Genomic DNA, 23709 nt, shown 5'->3' on the forward strand with positions numbered 1-23709 from the left:
TTTTGGCTATAGATGGAAGTTGCTTCCCGCTGGGGAACCACCAAACTCTATCGCTTGACTTCTTTGATTGGAACTAACTTGCCCTGAGAGTCAGGCTTGATTTCTGGGCTTCAGACATTCTTCCTGACCCCCTCTGCTTGGGGCTTCCCAGGTTCCTTCCTCTCTTGGGCTTTTGCTGATGCTCAAAACAGTGGATCACAAGCTAATCAAGGAGAGGAGCCTCTTGCCATCGGCAGTCAACACGGCTGTATGGACCCCCTGCGGTGGGTCAAGCCCTGCGCCGGGGACTGGGGATATAAAAAGAATATGGCAGGATGCCCACCCTGAATAAAGTCACCTCCTGATGGGGACTTAGATGCCAATGGTGATTAGACTCTAGTGTGACAGAAGTCCTATTGATGAGAGACCCCGGATATTTTAGAAGGAGAAACCATGGTCTTATACCTCCATTCTTGTGCATTCAGGGAAGACTTCCTGGAAGTGGAGACCTCTGAGCTGCATTCCACAGGTAGCCATTGGCAAGATTTCAGCATGACCGCATGCAGCAGGCATATCCAGAGTAAAGTGCAACAGGCAGTGGTGATAAGGATTACAATTCACAGTGGACCCTTATCAGTGTCTCCCTGCAAATTGGTTTCTCTCTGGGTCACCACATATCCTGGGAGCAGGAGAGTTTAAACTGCATGTCCTGCCCGCCTCGGAGACCAGGACAGGGCCCCAGTGGTGGAATGGGATGGAATTTATCACTGGGATGGAATGTACTGGAAACCGCCACACTGTGTCCCTGTCCTTCTTCCCGTCTGCCATCCGCACACACCTGTAACAGCCTGCCCGACACTGATGGGTGAGAATGCGGCTTCGGTCCAACTGGTCTCATCCAATGGCCCCCTGTTGCCACGACACCCCCACTCCTGAGCACAAAAGCCAAGTCCTTGGCTGTTGGCTCTTCCTTTCATTGCTTCTTCCTTCCCCCAAATTCTGAACCTCTCTCTGATGTCCAAACATTGCCTGTGCACACCCCGTCATTTCATCCGGCCAGAAAGCCTGGCTTGCGGGACGCTGTCTCCCACAAGCCTCTGAGCCTCCCGGAGCCCGAAGACGGATGCGCTATTTGTCTCCGAAACTACGGAGATGCCACTGGCCGTGTGCTCAGTGCTTTAGAAATGTTTTTCTCAATGAATGAGTGAGTGAGTGAATGAATGCAGAAGGGAGGGAGGCAAAACCAAAGGGAAGTCCTCAGAGAACCAAAAACGTCACTTGACGGGAAATGACACAGGACATCAGAGCCAGCGTCTCAGAACCACACACGGACTCTCCCCATACCAGCACCACGTAGGGTCCTGTGCTCTGGCTGGAAACCACAAGAAACTATGTAGACGCGTCCCTCAAGGGTCCGTGAGTGGGCTGATCCAAGAAGATGCATGGCAGCCTGTTCTCAGGCCCTGACAGAACCTAAAGGGTAGAGCTTCGCAGTGGACTTTCTACAACCGACCTCAGGGGAGAAACGCTCAGGAAGTCTGAAGGCCCGACACGTGGCGCGCTGTAAAATCCTTTCCTGAAGCAATCCCCTTAGCGCTCTGACCGTCTTGCAGAATAGAATGGAATCTCATCTGAAAAGCTACTGCCGTCCCTCTGGAAATGCAGAGAACGAGTCCAAGGGCAAATGAGCTGATTCCTCTTACTTTGGACATAACAGATTCTTCCTGCAGGGCTCAGCCTCCTCTCTGGACGTGCCTTCTGCAACTGCAGGCTCTGTGGATTGGCAGGGCAGAGGGAGGGGTGAGCGACCCACACCCCTCACCCCTGCCCAACCCTGCCCTCCCGCTCAAGGCAACAAAGAACCATGTGTGCAGGGAAGTGTGCTGAGTAATGAGTGTTCGCCAGGGGAGGGTCTGCGCAGCTTCATTCAACTCCAGCACGACTCCTTTGAGCCAAATACCATTGTGCTCCGCTGGGTACACACATGCCCAAGACGCTGAGCAAATGCCTCTCCCTGCCTCATCTGTAAAATGGGTACGATAGCGACACCAGCCACAGCTGGTTGAGAGGAAGGCCACGTGGGTTAGTGTTTTAAAATCCGAGTACAGTGCGCAAAACGGAACGGAATTTATGGCAACTCCGTTAAAGAAGAGAATAGGAAAATAGAAGGGACAAGTGGCTGGATAGGTAAGTAGAATCTCGGGGCCAAGGTCAGATGGGTCGTAGGTGTGGAAGGCAGGTGTGTGTGGGCAGAGAGGCTCACCCCACCTCCTGGGGCAGTCTGGACCTGCCCGGATGGCTTAGCTGTGCTCCCCAGACCCTTCGGGGAAGGGCGCTCCCTTTTGCGGCTCATTCTGGTGTTCTCTACCTGGGATTTCTGGGATGGTGTGTGTTTGCATTTTCACTGATTCCTTCTCGCCAATGAGAAATGCATGGCTAGTACCTTGTGAGCTAGTAGCCGGACAGGTATCCCATGGCCTCCTGCAGCACCACAGCCCGAGCCGCTCGTTGAGGCACATGCACGGCGCTGTCTCAATTATTCTCGCATATTCCCTTTTAGATTTTCTATCTTTCTGGCTCCCACCTCTTAATGCCCCCCCCCCCACCCGCCGACTCTGCCTTTTAGTGGCAACACGGGGAAGGGTGAGCTGGGATGTCTGCTCTGGGAGCCGGCCTCCCCGCCTGCCTCAGGCTGGCACAGAACCCCGAGGTCCGGAAGGATACCTGGAGCACAAAGCATTTCCCCCCGAAGACCAGACCCAGCAGGACTTCTGATCGGACATGACGTGCATGGCTGCACAAGTGCTCTCGGATACGCAGGAGCTTCCCGTCCTTCGAGGTACGAACAGAGGGGGAAGCTTCAGCATCACGCAGGGATGAAGACAGCGGGGGCCAGCTGCAAACTCTCAGTGGCCCAGGCTGCCTTGGCTCCCCGGAGAGCACTCAGCCTCGGTCTTCCCAGCAAGATCGCGTCTGCTCCAGCAAACAGAGTTAATTGTCCCACTTCCCAGCTCCAGTTCACAAGACCACAGTGACAGAGATCATGGCCTCTTTGTCATGGAAGAAACGGGCGGCAGAATGAGCATCTCAGAGCTGCTGCCTCCACAGCTGGCCTTCGCCGCCTTACCCAAGCCGAGGATGCACACGCTGCTCAGCCTCCTGCTCCTGAGCCCGTGGCAGGTTCCCTTTGGATCTGTTGTTCCTTCTACTTACCTAGAAGACAGACTCACTCAGCAGATATGAACGTGTCTGCAGTGCTGGCTAATTTAAATCTGAGGATGCAAGGAAAGAACTAGAAACAAAATACAGGGGGCGCCTGGGTGGCTCAGTGGGTTAAGCCTCTGCCCTCAACTCAGGTCATGATCTCAGGGTCCTGGGATCGAGTCCTATGTGGGGCTCTCTGCTCAGTGGGGAGCCTGCTTCCTCCTCTCTCTCTCTTTCTACCTACTTGTGATCTCTTGTCTGTCAAATAAATAAATTTAAAAACAAAATCTAAAGAAAAGAAAAGAAAATACAGATTCAGTCCTTGCAGTGTGCTGTCGACCATGAGAAATATCAGAATCATAAAACACCTGATCGCCCCTGAGGAGATTACAATATATTTGAGTAAATTAAAAACGAAATAAGAACGTATTTGAACTACAGTTCTGTGTGCCAGGAGAAGACCACGAGGCAGGAAGTAAAGGACTTCGAAGTGATGGCAGCAGAGGCCGTAACTGGGATTGAGGACAGGGCGTGCGCCCTCCTCGCATGGCACGGATCTGGTTTCCCAGATCGCCTTCCTGGGAGAGAGGTGTTGGGTCAGAGGGTGGCAGAAAGAGCTTTACATTTACCCCATGAAAGGAATCCAGTGAGGTTTCTCCCACCCAGATGGACCCTGGTCTAGGCTTACAAACTCAGCTGTGTCTGGAACGACCCCCATGGGAACAGAGCGAGGTGCAGAGACCCGCTTTTGTGTCCTTGCAGAGTCCAAAGGGAGAGGGACGGTGGCAGCATGCTGGGGCGTTGAAGGGAAGGCGTCCAGGTCTCTGGGAAGAGGAAGCCGTGCTGTACATCAGGAGGCACGTGGCAGGCAGAAGCGAGGGCATGAGCCGAGGGCTGCTGGCTGGACAGTGATGTGATACCACAGAAGCCCCCCCAGGACAAGCACGACCCGCAGCAGCCCCCGCAGGCTGTTGGAAGGACAGGAACGGAGACCAAGAAGCCCCTTCCCATGCCTGCACCGCTGATTAACCCCATTCTTCCTGCCGGGTGATGAATTTATGAAAGGAGAAGTTTCCTGTTTTTCCCCTCCTGTAAATGTGAATGTATTTTTAGCCACGACAACAAAAGGTAGACATGTCTGTGTGGTTGTGGTATGATGGGAGGCTAAATTGACAGGAGCCCCTTTCCTGCTGCAAACACAGCCCGGTACAGGATCAGAAGGGAGTGCTCGCACACTCAGACATTTGCACACACTGTGATCAAAACAATGGGGAAGACTTGGGTGCCGGTGACAGAGGGGAATGGGCCAATCTCACATCACCTTCTGTGGACGCTCAGCAGCCTAAGGGGGTGTAGGGCACAAGGCTTTAGCATCTACAAATGGGGGGGGTGGGGGCTGAACTGTGCAGAGAGCAAAAAATGATACCCCTGCATGAATCTGAGAAATCCCAGTGAATCAGCGCAACTGTGAAAAGACTAGAAAAAAACTGTCCATCAACACGAAAAAAGTACAAGAAGTTTTTGCCATCTGTTTGAAGCTCCGAGGGAGGAATTAAAACCTGGATGACTGGAGGTCCAAGCGTGAACCCGTGGCAGGGACAGCCACGTGTCTCATACTAAAGCAGGTACGTTGGAAGCCTCTGGAACCAAGGCAGAAGCAAACTCAGCACCCCGCTGTAGGAACATTTTTACAGCCCAGTGTGCTCAGGGGCCTCGTGGGGTTTAGAGGAACAGCAGCCCTGCTGAAGATGAGCTCATCTCCCGAAGTTACAAACGTCACAAGGAAGAACTCCACTGCGAGAGCCAGCACACGCAGCAAGCAGACAGTGTGAACCCCAGGAACCAAGGTGGTGGGCACGAGGAAGGGCAGAGACTAATCTGAAAGATGGTGGGTTTGAAATTATTAAATGTGGAGAAGTTTTTTAAGACTCGTAACAGAAGAATGAGATGTTATGATGAAAAAGAATGGGCAGAATTTTAAGATGGAATGAGTATCACAATTAGAACAGATAAATGAAAGCAGAAAGCTCAAATTATTAATGAAAGAATAAATGAGCTGGAAAATAGATCTGTGGGAAGCATCTAACTGTAGAACAGAGGCATCAAGGAGTGGAAAAATATTAAAACAAAGTTAATAACCTGGAGGACAGAATGAGAAGGTTTAGAATATTTTAAACACAATTTTCAGGAGAAGAGAAAAGATAGAACGATCATGTGTTCTTAGGGGGTTGCCGATTAAAACGGTGCGATACCTCTATGTACCTTATTAGAACGGCTAAAATCCAAAACACTGACAATGCTGATAAATTCTGGCAAGGGTGTGGAGCAGCGGCGACGCGCATTCATTGCTGGTGGGGGCACAAAATGGCATGGCCACTTGGAAGAGGGTTTGGCAGTTTCCCACAAGGCTAAACATATTCGTACCATACAATCCCACTGTTGTGCTCCCATATTTACCCAAAGGAGTTGAAAACGGCTGTCCACAGGAAAACCTGCCCATGGATGTCGACAGCATCCAATGATTCCTAATTGCCGTAACTCAGAAGCAGTCAGGATGTCTTTCAGTGGGTGAACGGTAAACCGACCATACCTCTATGCGATGGAAATTACTCGCAAGTAAAAAGCTGTCAAGCCGTGGACAGAAGTGGAGGAATTTAAGTGCACGTTGTTTTCAGCCCATGCCCTAACACTGTGGACTTAAAGGAAGGATCCAGAAGATACCTGGAGTTCCCACCGTGTACATTTCTAACCATAAATGCAAGAGTAAATGAGGATGCCAAATCACTCTGGAAACCCTCCATTCTAGTTCTTCAAAGCTAGAGTGCCTCTGCCTTGATCAGTGCCCCCCGTCCCCCAACCAGGTCAAACAGCAAACTGCTATAGCATGAATTATCCCACTTACCCGCTTGGTCTGCTATGAACTGAGGCAAGTTAAGTGCGCTCGCTTTTTGATGTTGCTTTGAATTGATACTTTGGATCATTTTGAATTGTTTCATCTTTTTACAAATCAGAGGACTGCTCCCCTTGGGAAAAAAAAAATACATCTTGTTACCATGAAAGAAATCAGTTTGAAACCGCTGCCATGTGCACTGTGGTTCCAGCTATGGGATATTCTGGAAAGGGCAAAACTACAGGGACCATTAAAAGATGAGTAGTTGCCAGGGGTTAGGATACACGTGAAGAGAGTCAAACCGGCTGGCACATGGGGGACTTTGGAGGCAGAAGGACTATTCTGTATGATACTATAGTGATGGACACATGGCATTAGGCATTGGGCAAAATCCACAGAACAGGACAAACCCCTAATGTAAATTGTGGGCTTTGGGTTAATGTATAAAATATACATATTGTATTTACATATAATATGTATATATTTACGTATAATATATATCTATACACATATATGTACAATATGTATAACATGTATATATATAGATTATACGTATATATATTTTCCATGTATATTATACTTAAATATGTTTTATATTATATATATATAATGTATATAAACCCTAATGTAAATTGGGCTTTAGTTAATGTATCAAGATTGGTTCATAAATTGGAAAAAAAAATTACCACCCAGTGTCACATGTTAGTAAGAGAAATGGAGGGAATCGGAAGGAGTTATGGGAACTCTGTACTATCTGCTTAGTGTTTCTGTAACACTAAAACTACTCTAGAAAAATACAGTCTACTGATTTTTTTTTTTAAAGGGTGGGGGGGTAGGGAAGGTTGACATGCAAAGCAGGAAAAGGTGAGATATTTTTCCAGAATTAAAGTCCTGAGTCACACCTCGAAGAATGACAGAGTCCAGAGCCGAACAAATAATAAAGCAAATCTACACCTACATTCCACACCAAAGACAAAATGAAAGTCTCAAACCCCATCAAAAAGAAAACACAGATCACACAGGGAGTAGCAAAAGTTAGATTATTAGCCAACTTCTCAACAACGGTAATCTAGATCAGAGGAAAACTCAGTAACATCTTCAAAAGGCCCTGGGGAAAATAAGGATCAACTTAGATTTCTCTGTTCAGCCAAATCATTCAAAAGGTGAGTGAACCAAGAGTGTGACACGCTAATTTTATGAAACTTAAAAAAGAGCATCATGGAAGCTGTAATTATGCTCACCTCTTCAAACAAGAAATCAAAGAAACATTTGGGGTGTTTCCTTTACTTTTCTCGGCACATTTTGTATTGTATCTACAGACGCGCGCGCGCACACACACACACACACAACATGGTCGTACTTTTCATTTCATATTGTATGTGTCCTGTTTGATTTTCGGTGTCCTTGAAGGATAATTTTTGAAGTCTGAATCATCGTATAAGTGCCACAGTTTAGTGAATTGCTAGACAGCTTAATTGCTAGACACCGAGATCAGAGAATCTCCTCCTAAATGGCAACTGGATGAAATCCACAGGAAGACAACGCCATGCTAGCAGAGCATGCCTCCTTTTCCTCTCCCCCTGAAAGCCCCACCTGCTCCTTTAATTACTTGCCGAAGTGGGGAGGGGTTGCGTTTGCAAGGGGCCATTCAGAGCTGATTGGGATGCCTCTTTCCAGGGCTTTCTGCCCTCAGTGCCGTGCCCTCGGTGGGTGGCATCTTAGAACAATCCCAGATAACCTAAAGGGAGACACAAGAGGAAACGGACTGCCGTGGGCCCGGCACGGTGCTGGGCGCTTCCTTCGGAACAGCCCCGGGCACGCTACTATTTAGGGAAAACCTGGCTGTGAGCCGGGCCCTGCGTGTAGGGCGTTTGCAGACTGAGCTCCTGGGGGTCCTCGTGAGAACGCTAGGACGCGTGCAGTGCCGCTCTGGGTAGTTCACAGACGGGAGAGCTGCGGCCCTGCAGCCCCCCAGCTAGTGAGGGGTGAAGTCCGAGCTGGGATGCGAGCCTTTCTGTGGTGGTGGCGAGCTGCCAGTTCGTGCCGCGCCCTGTTCCAGGCGGGCGCGGGTGCCGGGGACGGGGGTCGAGGAAAGGAGGGTGGGCAGAACAAAAGGACAGTAATTTAACTGCACCCGACGACATAGTGCCCTCTTTGCCCTCCCAACAGCGGTGTTAGGTGGGTCCCGCCATCGCTGGAGCGTGCGCGCGCGCATGCGCAGGCCTGCAGCGCTTGGTGAGGCACCGCCCCACCCCCCAGCTCCGAGTCCGCCGGCTCCTCCCCAGACCCCCCAGCGCACCCCCCCCCCCGCTCCTCACGGCCCGCGGCTCTTGTCTCCCGTGCAGGCGAGATGGAGGAGCTGGAGACCCTGTGGCTCACGGGGATCTGCCACAACGAGAAGAACGAGGTGATGAGCAGCCAGCTGGACATCGACAACATGGCGGGCGTGTTCTACATGCTGGCGGCCGCCATGGCCCTCAGCCTCATCACCTTCATCTGGGAGCACCTCTTCTACTGGAAGCTGCGCTTCTGCTTCACCGGCGTCTGCTCCGACCGCCCGGGGCTGCTCTTCTCCATCAGCAGGGTCAGTACCCCCGCCGGCTACTCCCTTCTGCGGCTTCCAGAGAACAGGGGCTTCCTGACTCCTGGGTGGGGGGTGGGGGGCCCATCCTACCCCCCCCCCCCACCCCCCGGCTCACCACCCCTTCTGGGGCCTGTGGGCAAGGAATCCAGGCTCTGGGCCTTCAGAACCCAGCCACAGCAAGCCCAGATGACTGTGCAAGCCCGAGGGGGGAGGAGAATGAGGGTGAAGCGGGCTGGGCATGAACACGAGCCGAACGTTGAGCTGAAACCCAGCAAATGCCCCTGGGAGTCAAGGTGAGGGAGCACTCGAGGATGCCTACCCCCCACCCGCGAAGGGGTCTGTCCTCCAGTCTTGCAGAGTATTATGGGACCGAAAGGACCACATTACTGGGTCTTCTAGTCTTTAAGAGAGAAAGTAGTCATCTGACTTGACGCAAAACTTTTCAGTTTTTAAGTATTAGTAACTAATTCAAATAATAATTAAAAAAAAATACCCAGTAAGCCAAACGCAGCTGTTTGTGGGGGTCCACCGCTAAAATCCCCGGATAGGATGTTACAGCTCACGCACACGTCCCAATGGGCCATGTGTGCCACGGCAAAATCTCCGTCCAGTGCTGCACTTTGTGTACACACATCGAACCCAGCACAGGGAGCGTGTGTAATGCAACAGAGCCTCAGACGGAACCAAGACATGACTCCCTATGAGAAGATGCACACACACTAAATAGAAAACCAAAGTACACAGCCCAGCATAAACGACAGCCCAGAACACACCTGATATAGTGAGCACACACCCTACACCAGGAAACCCTCTCCTGGTGCACAGTACAGCATGTGTATGTCACCATAAAACAGTCCCTGTAATTCATCAGTAATGACAACAATCACGGAAAGTGCTTCTATTTGCGGGGCCCCTGATGTGCCAGGCACCCTGTAAGGACTGTGTACTCTTCATCTCATTTAAGCCACAAGCCATCTCTGTGAGGTGGGTACCCGTTACTGGCCCCAGATTACAGATGGGGAGACTCAACGTTAAGAGGTTAGGGAATTACGCAAGGTGGCACAGTCTTTGGTGGAGCTGGGACTTGAATCTGGGTGGCATGGTACCAGCCAGAGCACAGACTCTTACAGAAACCAACATCCAATTCAAGCAACCCAAGAGATTTGATACAAATCATACTACACAGCACATACGTGCACACAACGGACATGTTTACATGGTCAATGCAGTCTCGTCACTTGGTTGCATCACATGTACATGTTCACTCCTCTTCTAATAGAATGTTACAGTATCTTGCAGTCATCTTTCCATCTGTCCACCCACCCATCCATTCATTCCACTCATGTGTCCATCCACCCATCCATTCCACCTATTTCATTCACCCACCCACCCATCCTTCTGTCCATCCATCCGTACGTCCACCCAACCACCTGTCCATCCACCCACCCATCCTTCCATCCACCCATCCATCCTTCCATCCGTCCGTCCATCCATCCATCCACCCACCCACCCACCCATCCTTCCGTCCATCTATCCATCCGTCCATCCACCCATCCATCCTTCCATCCGTCTGTCCACCCATCTTTCTATCCATCCGTCTGTCCATCCATCCACCTATTTCATCCACCCATCCCTCCATTCCACCCATCTGTCCATCCATTCCACCCACCTATCCATCCACCCACCCATCCGTCCGTCCATCCATCACCCACCTACCCATCCATCTACCCATTTGTCCGTCCGTCCATCCATCCATCCATCCCTCCATTTCACCCATCTGTCCATCCATCTACCCATCTATCTCCTCCATCTACCCACACCTCCATTCATCCATCCATGTGTTTACCTATTTCTCCTGTATACTCACCTTGGAATGTTTTCACTTTAAAAGAATTTAATGAAAAGCATCTGGTGGAAAACACCTGGTTCAGGTATGCTAATGGTTATTGGGGAAAATGAAATAATCATTTTTAAAGGAACTTGTATATTTTTAGCATTTGGTGATCTTAAGAACTTTGGAGATTCAGAAGGCACAGATTAGCTTAGTGAGGAGGATTTATTTTTCTGTTCAGTGGCACTCTTGCATTCTGTGCAAATACATATTTCCCAATTAACTTGATGGCATCTAAACACAGATTCCTTAAGAATAACAATGTGTGCGCACATAGCTAGGTATTATGCCAACTTTAAGCTAATTCTCTCCACCAGTTACTAAAGGCCTTCCGTACCCAAACGACTCTGGGATTATCACGAGCAAATGCACACTTTTGCTTTTCCTTGTAAATCCTGCTTGTATCTGAAGAGCGTTCCCTCTGTCCGAGACGCCATTAAGGAAGCCAAGTGGAGGAACTAACGTTATGAGAAATGAACTAAATCCACTTGCAAGCATCTTGAGGGACAGGATTAGAGGGAGGTGGAGCACACAGGAGCCAGGCATACTGGAATCCGAACTTCAGTCTCCCCTCCCTTGGGGAGAGAGGACCCCATGTCTCAAAGGAGCACTGCCAGGACTCCCGTGCCCCCTCTGGGGACTCTCAGCCACCATCACTCCTGTATCCTTAAAGGCTGCACGGAGCCCTGCTTCAGCAATGACTCCCCTTCTCCCCAGAGAGTATCTTAAAATGATTGCAGCCTGAATGTGTGAATAGAAGGATTTCATAGTTAATATACTTTCCTGCCTCTCTCGTTTGTTAGGGGAACTCAGAACGGCTCAGGCCCTGACGCCATGCATTGCTTAAAAAAAAAAAAAAATTCTCCCTTTCTCATCACAGGCTAACACACATCTCTAAAGCTTGTCTTATGGGCACACTCATGCATATGCCACCTTAGGTCTATATCCCTTACACAGAGAACACAGACAAAAACGTCTTAGTTGTGCACACACAATCATTTTTTTTTTTTTTTAAACAAACCTGCAGTGCAGAATCTCCCAAGTCAAGAACCCACCTTCCTACAAAGGCAAGACCACAACCCCACAGTTAATTACGGCCACATGTGAATCAGGGCCAGACCAGTTAGGTTTCCTCCATCCTCTCTCACAACCCCTGTGAGTCTGATACGATCACCCCCATCCTGTGGATGTGGAGAAACTGAGGCCCCAACAATGGCTGGAACAGGACCCTTTGGCTTCACCTTAAATGTCCTTGAAACTACAGGGTTCTTCCTACTTCACGGAGCAGGCCAGAAAAAGGTAGGAAAGGGGAAGCCTGTCACTTGCGCAGGGCTGGGTCCTGGGCTTCAAGCCGGTTCTGAGGGTAGGTTCCCTTCCGGGGGACAGAGATGTCTGCTGCTCTGAAATGCGCTTGCCCCCGAGTCACGTTCCCATCTGCCCATGAGCCAGGTCTCTCTGAACCAGCTCCTGCGGCAGCTGCAACACCCAGCCCATAAGCTGGCTGTCACCGCAGCAGACATGGGCAGTCCTCCCTGTGGGCTGGATGTCCCTTGGGAAGCTGCTGGATCGTAAAATGGAATACAGACCAGACATACGGCCGCTCCTGGATGCTCCTGGACGCTCCTGCGTAGGAGAGCTCCAAGAAGTGATTAGAACCCACTTTCTCCCACAGCCATGGCCTTTGCCTTGATTTTGACTTTTTAAAAAACAACAACAACAAAAAAAACTGTCCTCTACTCTATGGGAGGCTCTTAATTTTTCTCTCCAAAATGCTCTCCCTCTCACATACAACACAGTATTCACTCTCACCAGCAGAAAGAACTGCCTCGGTTTTCGGTCATGAGGAACTGGAGACAGCAAAGACAGAGGCCAGGGGGATGGAAATTGTGCGGCCTGGCCTGCCCGGTGGGCTCCCCTGAGGGCGTCTGGGGACAGTGAAGGGAGCTTCTGGCTCAGCCACACCCGGGACCAAGAGAGCAGAAGTCAGATACTGCCTCAGTCCGTTAGCGCCACAATAACTATGTGGCTCACCAACAGAAGACATTCGCTTCTCAGAGTTCTGGAGGCTGGGGTGCCAGCAAGGTCAGGTGAAGGTCGTCCTCTGGGCCACAGACTACCCCTTGTTTCCTCACAACATGGAGGGGGGGAGGGTGCTCCCTGGGGTTTCTCTTCTAAGGGCACTGATCCCACTCACGAGCGCCCCACCCACAGGACCTCATCCCCTCCCAAAGGCCCCACCTCCTCACACCATCTACTTTTAGGGTGAGGATCTCAACATGTAGACTTGGAGGAGGGTACAGACATTTAGGCCTTAGCATATACTTCAGGGTTCAGGTCCAGACTCCAGGCAACCATGGAAGGCTGCAGAGCCCACGACCCTTGTAGAACATTCTGAGAGAAGCCCTTGAGGGGAGAAGAGCAGATTGTCTGGGGCAGCACACAGTGCAGTCTCCTCATGGCCACAGTGCGGCCAGGAAGGCATCTCGTTCCCATCCCTGGAAGGATATGGCCTCAGTCTCCATGTAACAAGACGAGACATGAGCAAGCGCTCTGCAGCTTGGGGCCCACTCCCGAGAGAGAGTCTGGGCTGCTCCCTAACCAAAGCGAACCTTCTATAGCAGACCGCAGACGGCGCTTCTTGCCACTTTGGGAACATGGGCCCCGGGTGCTAGTGCTAGCGTGTGAGGGGTGGAGGAGATATTGTAGGGCACATTGGGGACGACCCATGGCACAGGTCATCCTGCTCACGTTCATGGAGCCTCTCCTGAACCTGGGGCTTTGTCTGCATTGTATTATCCTGTCCTCTACCCTCTTGGAGAGTGTGTGGTTCCCACTTTGCAGATGTGAAAACTGAGGCTCAAAAGCTAAGTGGCTTATCCAAAGTCACAGAGCTAATGACACATGGAGCTGGGACTCACTTCCATTGGGTTCCAGGCTCTCATTCTCTCTGCTTTTCTCTGCTGTGCACCCCCCTCCTCAGCAGCCCATCAAGAAAATGGGTCAGCTCAGTGGGAGAAGGCTGCCCCCCCCACCCAGGCCTGGGGGTGAGCTCGGTCCATCACCTGGTCTCCCCTTCCCGAGGCTTCACCAGGCACATCACCACCTAGGAGCTGCCTGAGCTGCAGCCTGTGAGTCCCAGGAGAGCCAGGGGTGACAGCCATCAGCGACCATCCCCCCATTCCTGAGACATAACTCAACTCCCTGACCACTTCGTGGGCTTCCCCAATGTAGACAGCCAGCTCCTCTTGGCCAGTGAGGGCATACTGCTGTCAGGGGAGGGGTGGAGGAAAGTTCTCAAAATCTATAGCAGGGCACCAGGAGCTCATTAGAGCAGTTGCAGGTTTAGGGGGAAAAAATGTAAAGTCTCTTTATATTACTAACCAAAGGAAGAAAAGGCACAGACCTCTGCTGACCCAAACATGCAGGAGACACACCAGTTCTCATCCATACAGGCCACGCCTCCCCAGGTCCGGGTGTAGGATGACCCTGTTACTGAGCTGGGCAGGGCAGGCATGGGTTCACATACACCGTCCAGAAGTGCTGTGCTAGGTGAAGCCCACAGCGCACTGGTGTGACTGCCACGCCCAGCAGCCATGGAAGCAAGGCAGAGGGGACAGAAGACCAGGCTGCAGGAAGGCGGGAAAGGGCACAATGCCAGGCTCTGGGGAGCCCAAGCCATGCCGCCCGGGGTGCAGAGGGTCAGGGAAAGAGATGCTCAGAGTCACTACTGCGGGTTCCCTGTGTACTGCTCCTGGAGGGCGGAGTGGACATTCTCCAGAAAGCTCCAAGAAAAATGCAGCCGTGCAAACAGATTGAGGGTGTTGCAGTTCTGTGAGCATCCCCGTGGCTGGGAGCCAGCGGGGTCACGGTCATCAGGGTCCACAGCTACCCACGCACCCTTTCCACTAGTTCATACCGCAGTCAGCAGCGGCCACCACAGACCCCTGCTTGGATTGGCTCCCTGTCGGTCTTGGGAGGACCTTGTTCTGACCATCTTCTTTACGGCTGCCAAAATCTGGGGCCCACAGCAGGGGAAGGGGGGCACAAATTAGTGTTCCCGAAGCCACCTTGCCTACTGTTGGGCCATGAAGCAGGAGCTCCTCTCTTGACTTACTTTGAAGTAAACAGCTATTTTTACGAAAGGAATGAGGCGGTGTGGAAAACCAGAGACCCACAGTCGGGGGTGCTTATGTCTGAGACACCCAGTAGTACCCAAGTCCCTCTGTCCTTGGGTGGGTTTCAGGGCTGCATTACTGTGGCCTTGGGATTCTCCACCATTCCTCGTGGCTAGTATCCAACTCTGTGTCAAACAGACACACATGCACACAAAAGGATATACTCGGTGACATCTGTGAAAAGTCTCAAGTGGCCTCAGGGGTTCAAAGATGACTGTCTCTCCATCCCGGGCTCTGCTCTTTCCTAGGACAGTTTCACTCTCAGGTTAATGTCCCCACATGGTGGCAAGACTAGTTCCTTGCAACTGCTTCTTCTGGCCTAACTTCTCCATCTTTCCTTCCCCAAAATGTCTCATCAACCACAGATTTTTATGCCCAGCCTTCAAGTAACCACAAAGGGTTTTCTCATTCACCTGCTGGGGTCTCATGCCTTGACTGCTAGCTTCAGCGTGTTGGTAGGGGCAGGTTCCCCTAAAGAATTCATAACCTGTGGTTCTTTTATGCAAGTGTAATAGCTGACTGGTATCCAGACTTCAGAGATGATCCTGGGAAACTGCAGTGAAACGTAAGCTAGCAACCCGCTACCAATTCAGTATCCTCTCCTGTCAGTCTGGAGGCCCTGGGACCACCATCAGATACACGAGCACTAGTTGATAAGGACCTTTTCTCAGACTCCGCACATGATTCTTGGCACAAGTGTTGGATAATCCTGAGCCAGAGAGACGAGCTTACTGGTCTCGTAGATCTAGGAAACATTCCCGGGATTCAGACTGGACTTCAGGATCCCCGCCAAGGCCCCTCCAGGAAGGACACATCCCTCTGCAGGTAAAGGCCGGCGTGCGGCGGTTTCGCACTCCTGCTGCTGCTGACCCTGTCTCGTGTTCCTTCCCCTAGGGCATTTACAGCTGTATCCATGGGGTGCACATCGAGGAGAAGAAGAAGTCTCCAGACTTCAACCTGACCGGGTCCCAGAGCAACATGTTAAAGCTGCTCCGGTCGGCCAAAAACATCTCCGACGTGTCCAACGTGAACTCCTCGAGAATGGATTCCCCCAAGAGGACTTCGGACTTCATCCAAAGAGGCTCCCTCATCGTGGACATGGCTTCTGATAAGGGAAATATGATCTACTCGGACAACAGGTCCTTTCAGGGGAAAGACAACGTTTTTGGGGACAACATGAACGAGCTGCAGACGTTTGTGGCCAGCAGGCACAAGGACAACCTCAACAACTACGTGTTCCAGGGACAGCACCCCCTGACTCTCAATGAGTCCAACCCCAACACGGTGGAGGTGGCCGTGAGCACCGAGTCCAAAGCGAACTCGAGGCCCCGGCAGCTGTGGAAGAAATCCATGGAGTCGCTGCGCCAGGACTCGATGAGCCAGAACCCGGTCTCCCAGAGGGACGAGGGGGCGGCGGAGAACAGGACCCACTCCCTGAAGAGCCCTCGGTACCTTCCGGAAGAGGTGGCCCACTCGGACGTTTCAGAAACTTCGAGTCGGCCCACGTGCCACAGGGAGCCCGACAACAGCAAGAACCACAAGACCAAGGACAACTTCAAGAGGTCCGTGGCCTCCAAATTCCCCAAGGACTGCAGCGAGGTTGAGCGCTCCTACCTGAAAACCAAAGCCAGCTCCCCCAGGGACAAGATCTACACCATTGACAGCGAGAAGGAGCCCAGTTTCCACCTGGACCCGCCCCAGTTTGTGGAAAACGTGGCCCTGCCCGAGAACGTTGACTTCCCTGACCCCTACCAGGACCCCAACGAAAACTTCCGCAAGGGGGACCCCGGGCTGCCCACGAACAGGACCACGCTGCACAACGAGGACGTTCTCCCCAACAACGACAAACACAAATTCTACTCCAAGCACTTCACCCTGAAAGACAAGAGCTCCCCTCACAGTGAGGGCAGCGACCGGTACCGGCAGAACTCCACGCACTGCCGGAGCTGCCTGTCCAACCTGCCCGCCTACTCGGGCCACTTCACCGTGCGGTCCCCCTTCAAGTGCGACGCCTGCCTGCGGATGGGCAACCTGTACGACATTGACGAAGACCAGATGCTCCAGGAGACGGGCAGCCCGGCTGCCCAGGAGGAGGTCTACCAGCAGGACTGGGCGCAGAACAGCACCCTCCAGTTCCAGAAAAACAAGCTCAGGATCAGCCGTCAGCACTCCTACGATAACATCGTGGACAAGCCCAGGGAGCTAGACCTCAGCAGGCCGTCCAGGAGCATCAGCCTCAAGGACCGGGAACGGCTCCTGGAGGGGAATTTGTACGGGAGTCTCTTTAGCGTGCCCGCCAGCAAACTCTCGGGACACAAGAGCGCCCTCTTCCCGCAGGGTCTGGAGGACAGCAAGCGGAGCAAGTCCCTCTTGCCCGACCACGCCTCCGATAACCCTTTCCTCCGTTGCTATGGGGACGACCGACGCTTAGTCATCGGGAGATGCCCCTCGGACCCTTACAAACACTCGCTGCCGTCCCAGGCCGGGAACGACAGCTACCTTCGATCGTCCTTGAGGTCAACGGCATCCTACTGCTCCAGGGACAGCAGAGGCCCCGGCGACGTGTACATTCCAGAGCATGTTATGCCTTATGCTGCAAACAAGAACAGTATGTACTCTAACCCCAGGGTTTTGAACCCCTGCAGCAATAGACGTGTGTACAAGAAAATGCCTAGTATTGAATCTGATGTTTAAAACCTTCCATTGATGTTTTATCTATAGGGAAACATACGTAGCGGCCGACGTGCTGGAGGGTAAATGTCGGATGTCCGATGGTGCCCTGCAAAGAGGAAGAGGATTTAGGAAGGTATTTTTTTTTTCCTTTTTTTTCCTTTTTTTTTTTTTTTTCTGTCGGTTCTTTGCACATGGCTCCTTGCCATCGTCTTCCACTCAAGGAATCTTGGGAGGTGCGAGCTGAGCATGGCAGATACCAGATGGGTGAGTCCTTAACCAAAAACACAAACACACACCCGGGCGGGTCTCCCGGAAGTGCTCACTAGGTATGTTGGCAATAAGAATGCGTTGGATGCCGGTGGTGATTTCCTCTATTCCAAACCCCATTACGGCCCGTCCGCCATGTGCTCTCATCAGAAATGCCTAGCGGTTGCTCTTGTTCTGAATAAGCAGTACGGTATGCATGGACCCCCTGACTCAGACCCAACAGTGACGAAAGCGTCTTCACTGTAGCGAGATTGACGTGCAAGAGATTAGCGAGTCTGGCCTTGTACCTGTTTTCAGCTTTAATGTTACGCCTCCCATCACTGCCCAGGCCCAGCCCCCGAACTCCAGGCTTCCCCCCAAAGAATAGCAAAAGCGTGTGTTCACAGTCACTAAGCTACCTTCGTTAGAGTCTATTTCCAAGACCCGTCTGGAGTAAGCGGCCAGAAGGGCCCTCAGGCGGAGAGCTCCGAGGACCCCTCCAGACATCAGCCTGCGCGTCTCACGGAACGCTCTGTCCCCCTCGGCTTCGACGGTTCTGATCGGAGCCGCAGACTCCCACGTGTCTGTCTCCGATCTCTGACTTGCGGCTCTCCCATCTCTGACCCAGCGGCTGTTGTAGTCTATCCCGAAGACTTCCCGCGTACGTAAGTTTGCGTCCCCTCCGCCCTTCTGGTGGCGACTCAGGGTTGTATAGTATCTGTTACCCCTCCTTCCCTCCCGGACTGACCCTTGCTCGTTCCGTCCCCGAACGGCCATGGTGGCGTCTAATTAGGTGTGTGTTGCTATTCCCAGAGCTGTTACCGCGGTGGCTCGCACCAGCAGCCGTGTGTGTCCCACAATCTGTAAGAAGTTCAGGGCCCTCCGTCCGCTCAAGGCTAGCCCTAGCTTTTGCGTCTGTCTTCCTCCACGTCATGAGATTCCGTTGGACGCGCGATTCCACCCCAGCCTCAGATGGAAAGCCTCCAGAACAGGAGACGCGCTCCTGACCCCACCCCGAGCATCCTCCCAGTGGTGGATCGGCCTTAGTGGCCAAAGTGATTCCTCTCTCCCAAAGTGTTCGCTCTCTGGAGTCAAAACCGCTTCACCAGCACCAACGGGAATCTATGAGAAACTCCCCAAAGCATTTGTCATTTCCGAGTCACCCCCCACTGTCCCTTTTTTACTAGACTCAGACCTGTGCCTCTATGACCTGGAATGAGAGTCGTTTAAAAACACCGGGGTCGGAAGGGGTGTCTGCCACACGGGAAGCTTGCAGCACAGGGGGACCCACGCCAGGTGCCAAAAAAAAAAAAAGCAAGGGAGGTAGTTGTTCTGCGGCCACACACCAGAATTTTGTAGCTTAAAAATTAAATATAAAACCCACAGACCACATTAGTTAACCCTTTTTTTAAGAGTTCAAATTTTAGCGTATTTTAACTTCACGAATGTCCTGGAAATAGCCAGGGTAACTAGCCATCAAGTCTGGTGGAGTCGCTGAATTGTCCTGGCGACAATCAGCACAGCCTGGGCTAAGAGCCTGCCCGTCTCCTGGTTTCCTCCTGCATTTTGCTCTGGGTTCCTGGAGAAGGGCACCTGAGTGGCAGGTTGAAGAGTCACCCTGGTTCTTTTCCTGACGGCACGTTCTGTTCTGTCAGTAGTGTTTTCCGGCGAGTGGGCAGGTGCCAGGAGCAATTCTCTTAGATCTTGAGGACTCCGTGAACAACCCCATCTTTGGGCAGGTGCACCCAGTAACGATGAGAAGCGGTTGCGTAGTTTCAGGATCTTCGGTGGGGAGGCAGAGGCGGCCACGGGCGAGGACATCTTCCTGTCACCGTGCGGCTGAGAGGCAGAAGGGACGGCTAAGGCACTGCGAGCAAACACGTCCAAACGTTGCATTTTCTTTCTCAGATGTTGTGCTTTTGCCCCAAGACCCAGGAATGGAGAAGCCCAGACCCAAGGGCCTCATCCCCATTTCTATTCTTTGGCAAATTCCTGGCTGTCTTATCTTTCAGAACTCTGCCTTTGCCCGCCCATTGCTTTCCAGACCTACATTCCCCCAGCCAGAATTCACCTCATTTCCCCGACACGATGGGCATGTCATCAACCCAAAGAGGCTGTCTGTCTTCCTCCTGTGTCCTCAAAACCCCGGGTGGGGTGGGGGGGGGCTGCCAAAAGTGACTCGAGACCTCCAGGGAGAATGTGAATTACACTCAGAACTGTTCCACAGATCAAACCCCTTCTTCTAACAACAGCATTATTTCTGCTGTTAACCCTGTGCTTCTTTAGATTAAAAAAAATAATAATAACTAAAAATGGGGTTTTTGGAAGACCCAAAGGTGATGTGCTTCCTTTAATACCCAACTCAGTTTTAAAAATAAACCCTGAGGACTGGCATGCTTTCGATAATGAACACATCATTTTCCTCGTCCACAAATTCATCGACTCTTCATTGTGATGATGCCAGGCGTGAAAAAAAAAACTGACCGCTGATCAGATAGGCAATCTCCCCAGTGAAAGAGAATGACGTAGAGCTATTCAAAAGTGATTCGAGTCAGTTCTGTTCTTTGGAAAAAGCGTATCAAGACGTAAGCAGAAAGCCCTCCAACTCTGGGTCCCTTACAGAGGGTTCGTCTAAACTCCCAGCCTGAGAGCCCAAGAGCCAGCATCTCTGAGCCCAAAACTGTGCCTGGGTTTCACCTGACTCAAGTCAGAGCCGGCATCCGTAATGACCCTGCAGGGACCCTAAGCGACTTTCTCCCCTTGAGAAGGGCCCGACGGATAACAGCTCAATGCCGATGCTCACGTTTCGGTCAGTGGGTGATGGTACCCACAGGCCCAGCTGAAAACTGGGTGAGAGGCGAGTCTTCTGGGCTTGAAATCTACTCTGCAGCCCTTGAGTTCCCAGAACACGGTCTTCCCAGTGGTTCTCCCTGCAGGTCTCCGGCCACTCCTGACCTCAGCGCTCGGAGCAGAGAGCTCCCTGATGGGTCTGTTTTCCTGCCAGCGAGGCTCCCACGACAAGTGCAGGGTTTCAGTCTCCCCACTCTCCTGTCCTCTGCAGATCTCCCTCCGTAACCGCGGGCAGTGCCGCAACGGGGGTCTGGAGGATTGTACCTGGTTTCTCTCTCCCGTCCCAGAGGGCCTGCTCTGAGCAGACCGGCAAAATTCACCCACGGCAGCAAAATCAGTCCCGTCGACTCATGCTTCTTTTCAAGGGAGAAACAAGAAATTGCACCTTGTTTACAAATGAAATAGTTTCACTTAAACGGGACTCTAGCCAAGGCAGTTAATTAGTCCAAAGAGCCACAGCGGCCATACAGTCCCACATTGTTTATTCTGTTTGATAAGTCTGCCGCTGATGTGTACTTAATATTCTGCGTCCTGCTCAGGAAATGACAAATGCCCTGAATTCTTTGCAAATAGAATTGCTAATGAAAAAGGGGGGAGAGAAAAAGTTGGTGTTAATTAAATGGTGATTAAAAATTTATTTCCTTAAACCTAAAAAGTGCAGATCTAATAATCAGTTGTCGCATAAATAAATACCTTGCACTGAAATCCCGCACAGTGCAAGACCTAAATAAACACAAATTGGAGAAACCAAAGTGTCTTCCAGAAGAGCCGAACGGGTTTGCTCACTGCAGGCGCATCCCTGTGCCGTGTGCGCACAGATGTCCTTGCACAGGGGACACGAGTCGTTTCTGAAGACAGAGCCGTCTGTGTGGACCGCGGCTAGCGCACTCGGAACTGGAGTTCGGGGAAAGGGTGGGGGGGGGGAGCAAAAAACACTGAGTCCGCAGAAACAAAACTCATTGGCTGGTGTCTAACAGGACTTAAGGATTCCACACCCCACAGCGGTTTTCAGCGCAAAAGCAGTGTTTTCACTTGAGACGAAATGAGACCTTTCGGATGCCCCGTGTTCTTTCGGTCAACACAGTCGGAAGCGCTGGGCGAGGGTCCAGTGAGGTCTGCACCAGCACTCAGTGTGCTTTCCCGTCGTACTGTGTTCGCGCCGAGTCGGAGGCGACAGGGCAGCCGGCCCCCCTGCTGGACGTCGGAGGAGAGGAAGCGCCCTCCGCCCGCGCGGGCCGTGCTCGTGCACACGTGTACATACTCTCCACGCTTGATTTCCACCATTCACACGTGCAGCGCGTCCTCCAAACATGGTTGTATATAGTGTAAAGCTTATGCTAAAAATTAAACCGTGATGAGGGTCATTCACATGTGGAAAAGCTCTTCTGCTGATTGACGGGCTGATCCTTTAGGAAGAGAGGACGCTATGGTTTTTATTTTTTAAAAAAAAATCAACATCGCTTCTAGGGAGGATGGCAGGGCCCCAGTAGGATTTGGGTGCTGGTGTTCTTGGCCTCCTTTCGAAGAAGCTGTCTGGGCTTCGGGGTGGGGAATACGGTCCTCTCGTGTTGACTTCTGAAGACGAAGTCGACAGGGACACGCGGGTGATTTCCGCGAACCCACCAGAGGGCAGATCCCCTGGTTCAAGTCCTTATCCTCTTCCAATCCCCACTCGTTCTGTGCCCCAAAGTACTCTCAGTATAGCAGCAGCTAAAGGTGCCTGCCCAGAGGGTCTTAGAAAAACAGAACTAGCACTACGCTGAGATTTGGAGGAAGGGAGATGAGAAAACGCAGCCCCAGAAGGGCCGTCAGCTGTATGGGATCGCGGAGGGAGACCGCCAGAGCCAAGTCCAGAAAGCAGGACCTTGGCGCATGGTCCGATTAATTCCTCGCCTGGGTCCCTTTCCCAGGCTGACTCGGTTCTAGGTTTCTCTCAGAAGTGCTCTCCGGTCCCTCCGGGATAAGAGCTGGAGAACCTCACAGAATGGCCCCTGCTTTCTTTGCCTCTTGCCTTATACAAACCCACACACCCCCTCCCTCACTTTTAGATTTGGTTTCTTCCCTTAAGCTTCCCAACACTCTCCCTGCCTCAGAATCCGGGAAAAGAGAAAACTCTTCTCAGGGACCTATTCCCCGGGAAGAGCCAACAAGGGATAGAGTTAAAGCCTCAAACCAAAGACAAGTGGTGGTGATCACTGAGGCGATAAGAGTTCTATTTCTCGTGAGCCAAGGATGATCAAAGGACCCTGATTTGCTGGTCGTACTTGACCGAGCGTCTTCTCTCCTTTTAAGGCCACTTTGGGGTTGGGAGAAGCAAAGGGGCTAGAAAACACGGCCTCTTCCCATCAGCAACACAGGATCTAGAAATTCAGCTCCCTAACACAAAGGGCAACCGAGGGCCCGCAAAACCCAAACACAGACAGAGTATAAAAAATACAAGCGATAATCACACTGATTCCATGATCAAACCAACCGACGCACCCTTCCGTAGACCCATAGGTAACCTCGGAGAAATACAGCTGGCTCTCCTGGAGACATACCCTTGATTCTTGGAATGTTCAAAGACAGCACCTGGGAACCCCAGGAGCATCCCACCCGGTGACCGGACTTGCCCTCCCGCATCTGTGTGCAGGAAGCCTGGGTCTGGTTCCGCCGAGTTCCCCAGCCCTTACCAGATTCAGCCTCCTTCCAGCCCTGCTTTATGATGTGGGCTTCCAGAAAAGGTGGAAAGGAATCCCCCCAAAGGATAAGAAAACAGACCATGATGTAAAAAAAAAAATGGCTGTTTCCTGAAAGCTTTGTCATTTGATTTCTTTTTTTTTTTTTTTTTTTTTTTTTTTTGTCTTAGGAAGAATACCTTGGATCGTTCAGGGTACACATGTATCAGGGAAGGGAGGGGGGAATTCCTCATTGAGTCCCAAGTGCCTACTGTGTGCGGCTGACGACAGCGAGCGCATCAGGTTTCCCTGAAGATAAAATGGGGCAGAGAGTTGGCAGAAGGAGTCAAGGTGTGGTTCCGAAGGGTGGTGGGTGCAGAGGGAGCCCTTCTCTCTCCATCCATCCTGCCCTGGGCATGGCCGGGGATGTGGGATCCTCTGCTGATCTCACGTGCACACCTGGGCTCAGTCCCCGAGCCAGGAAGCAGCAGAAAGGATCTGCACTGAGGGCAGACCATATTCTAGACGCAACCTAGAACGAGATCCTCAGAAATGACTAC

General features: G+C 51.8%; 1 protein-coding gene across 3 annotated transcripts in view; it reads left to right on the forward strand.

The window, feature by feature from the left end:
- Positions 1-21860, forward strand: part of GRIN2A (glutamate ionotropic receptor NMDA type subunit 2A) — a 600982-nt gene extending 579122 nt beyond the window's left edge. For 2 of the 3 annotated variants that reach the window (XM_013055156.2, XM_004750396.3), the window contains exons 13-14: positions 8419-8657; positions 15618-21860. In XM_013055156.2, coding sequence (XP_012910610.1) covers positions 8419-8657; positions 15618-17417 — 2039 coding nt within the window. In that variant the 3' untranslated portion in view covers positions 17418-21860. The remainder of the gene's footprint in view (positions 1-8418; positions 8658-15617) is intronic. The other variant, XM_004750397.3, reaches the window with a different exon arrangement.
- The last annotated feature ends 1849 nt before the right edge of the window (positions 21861-23709 follow it).

Source organism: Mustela putorius, unplaced genomic scaffold (genome assembly GCF_011764305.1).
Source record: "Mustela putorius furo isolate JIRA1106 unplaced genomic scaffold, ASM1176430v1.1 tig00004007_pilon_pilon_pilon, whole genome shotgun sequence".
Taxonomy (NCBI): domain Eukaryota; kingdom Metazoa; phylum Chordata; class Mammalia; order Carnivora; family Mustelidae; genus Mustela; species Mustela putorius.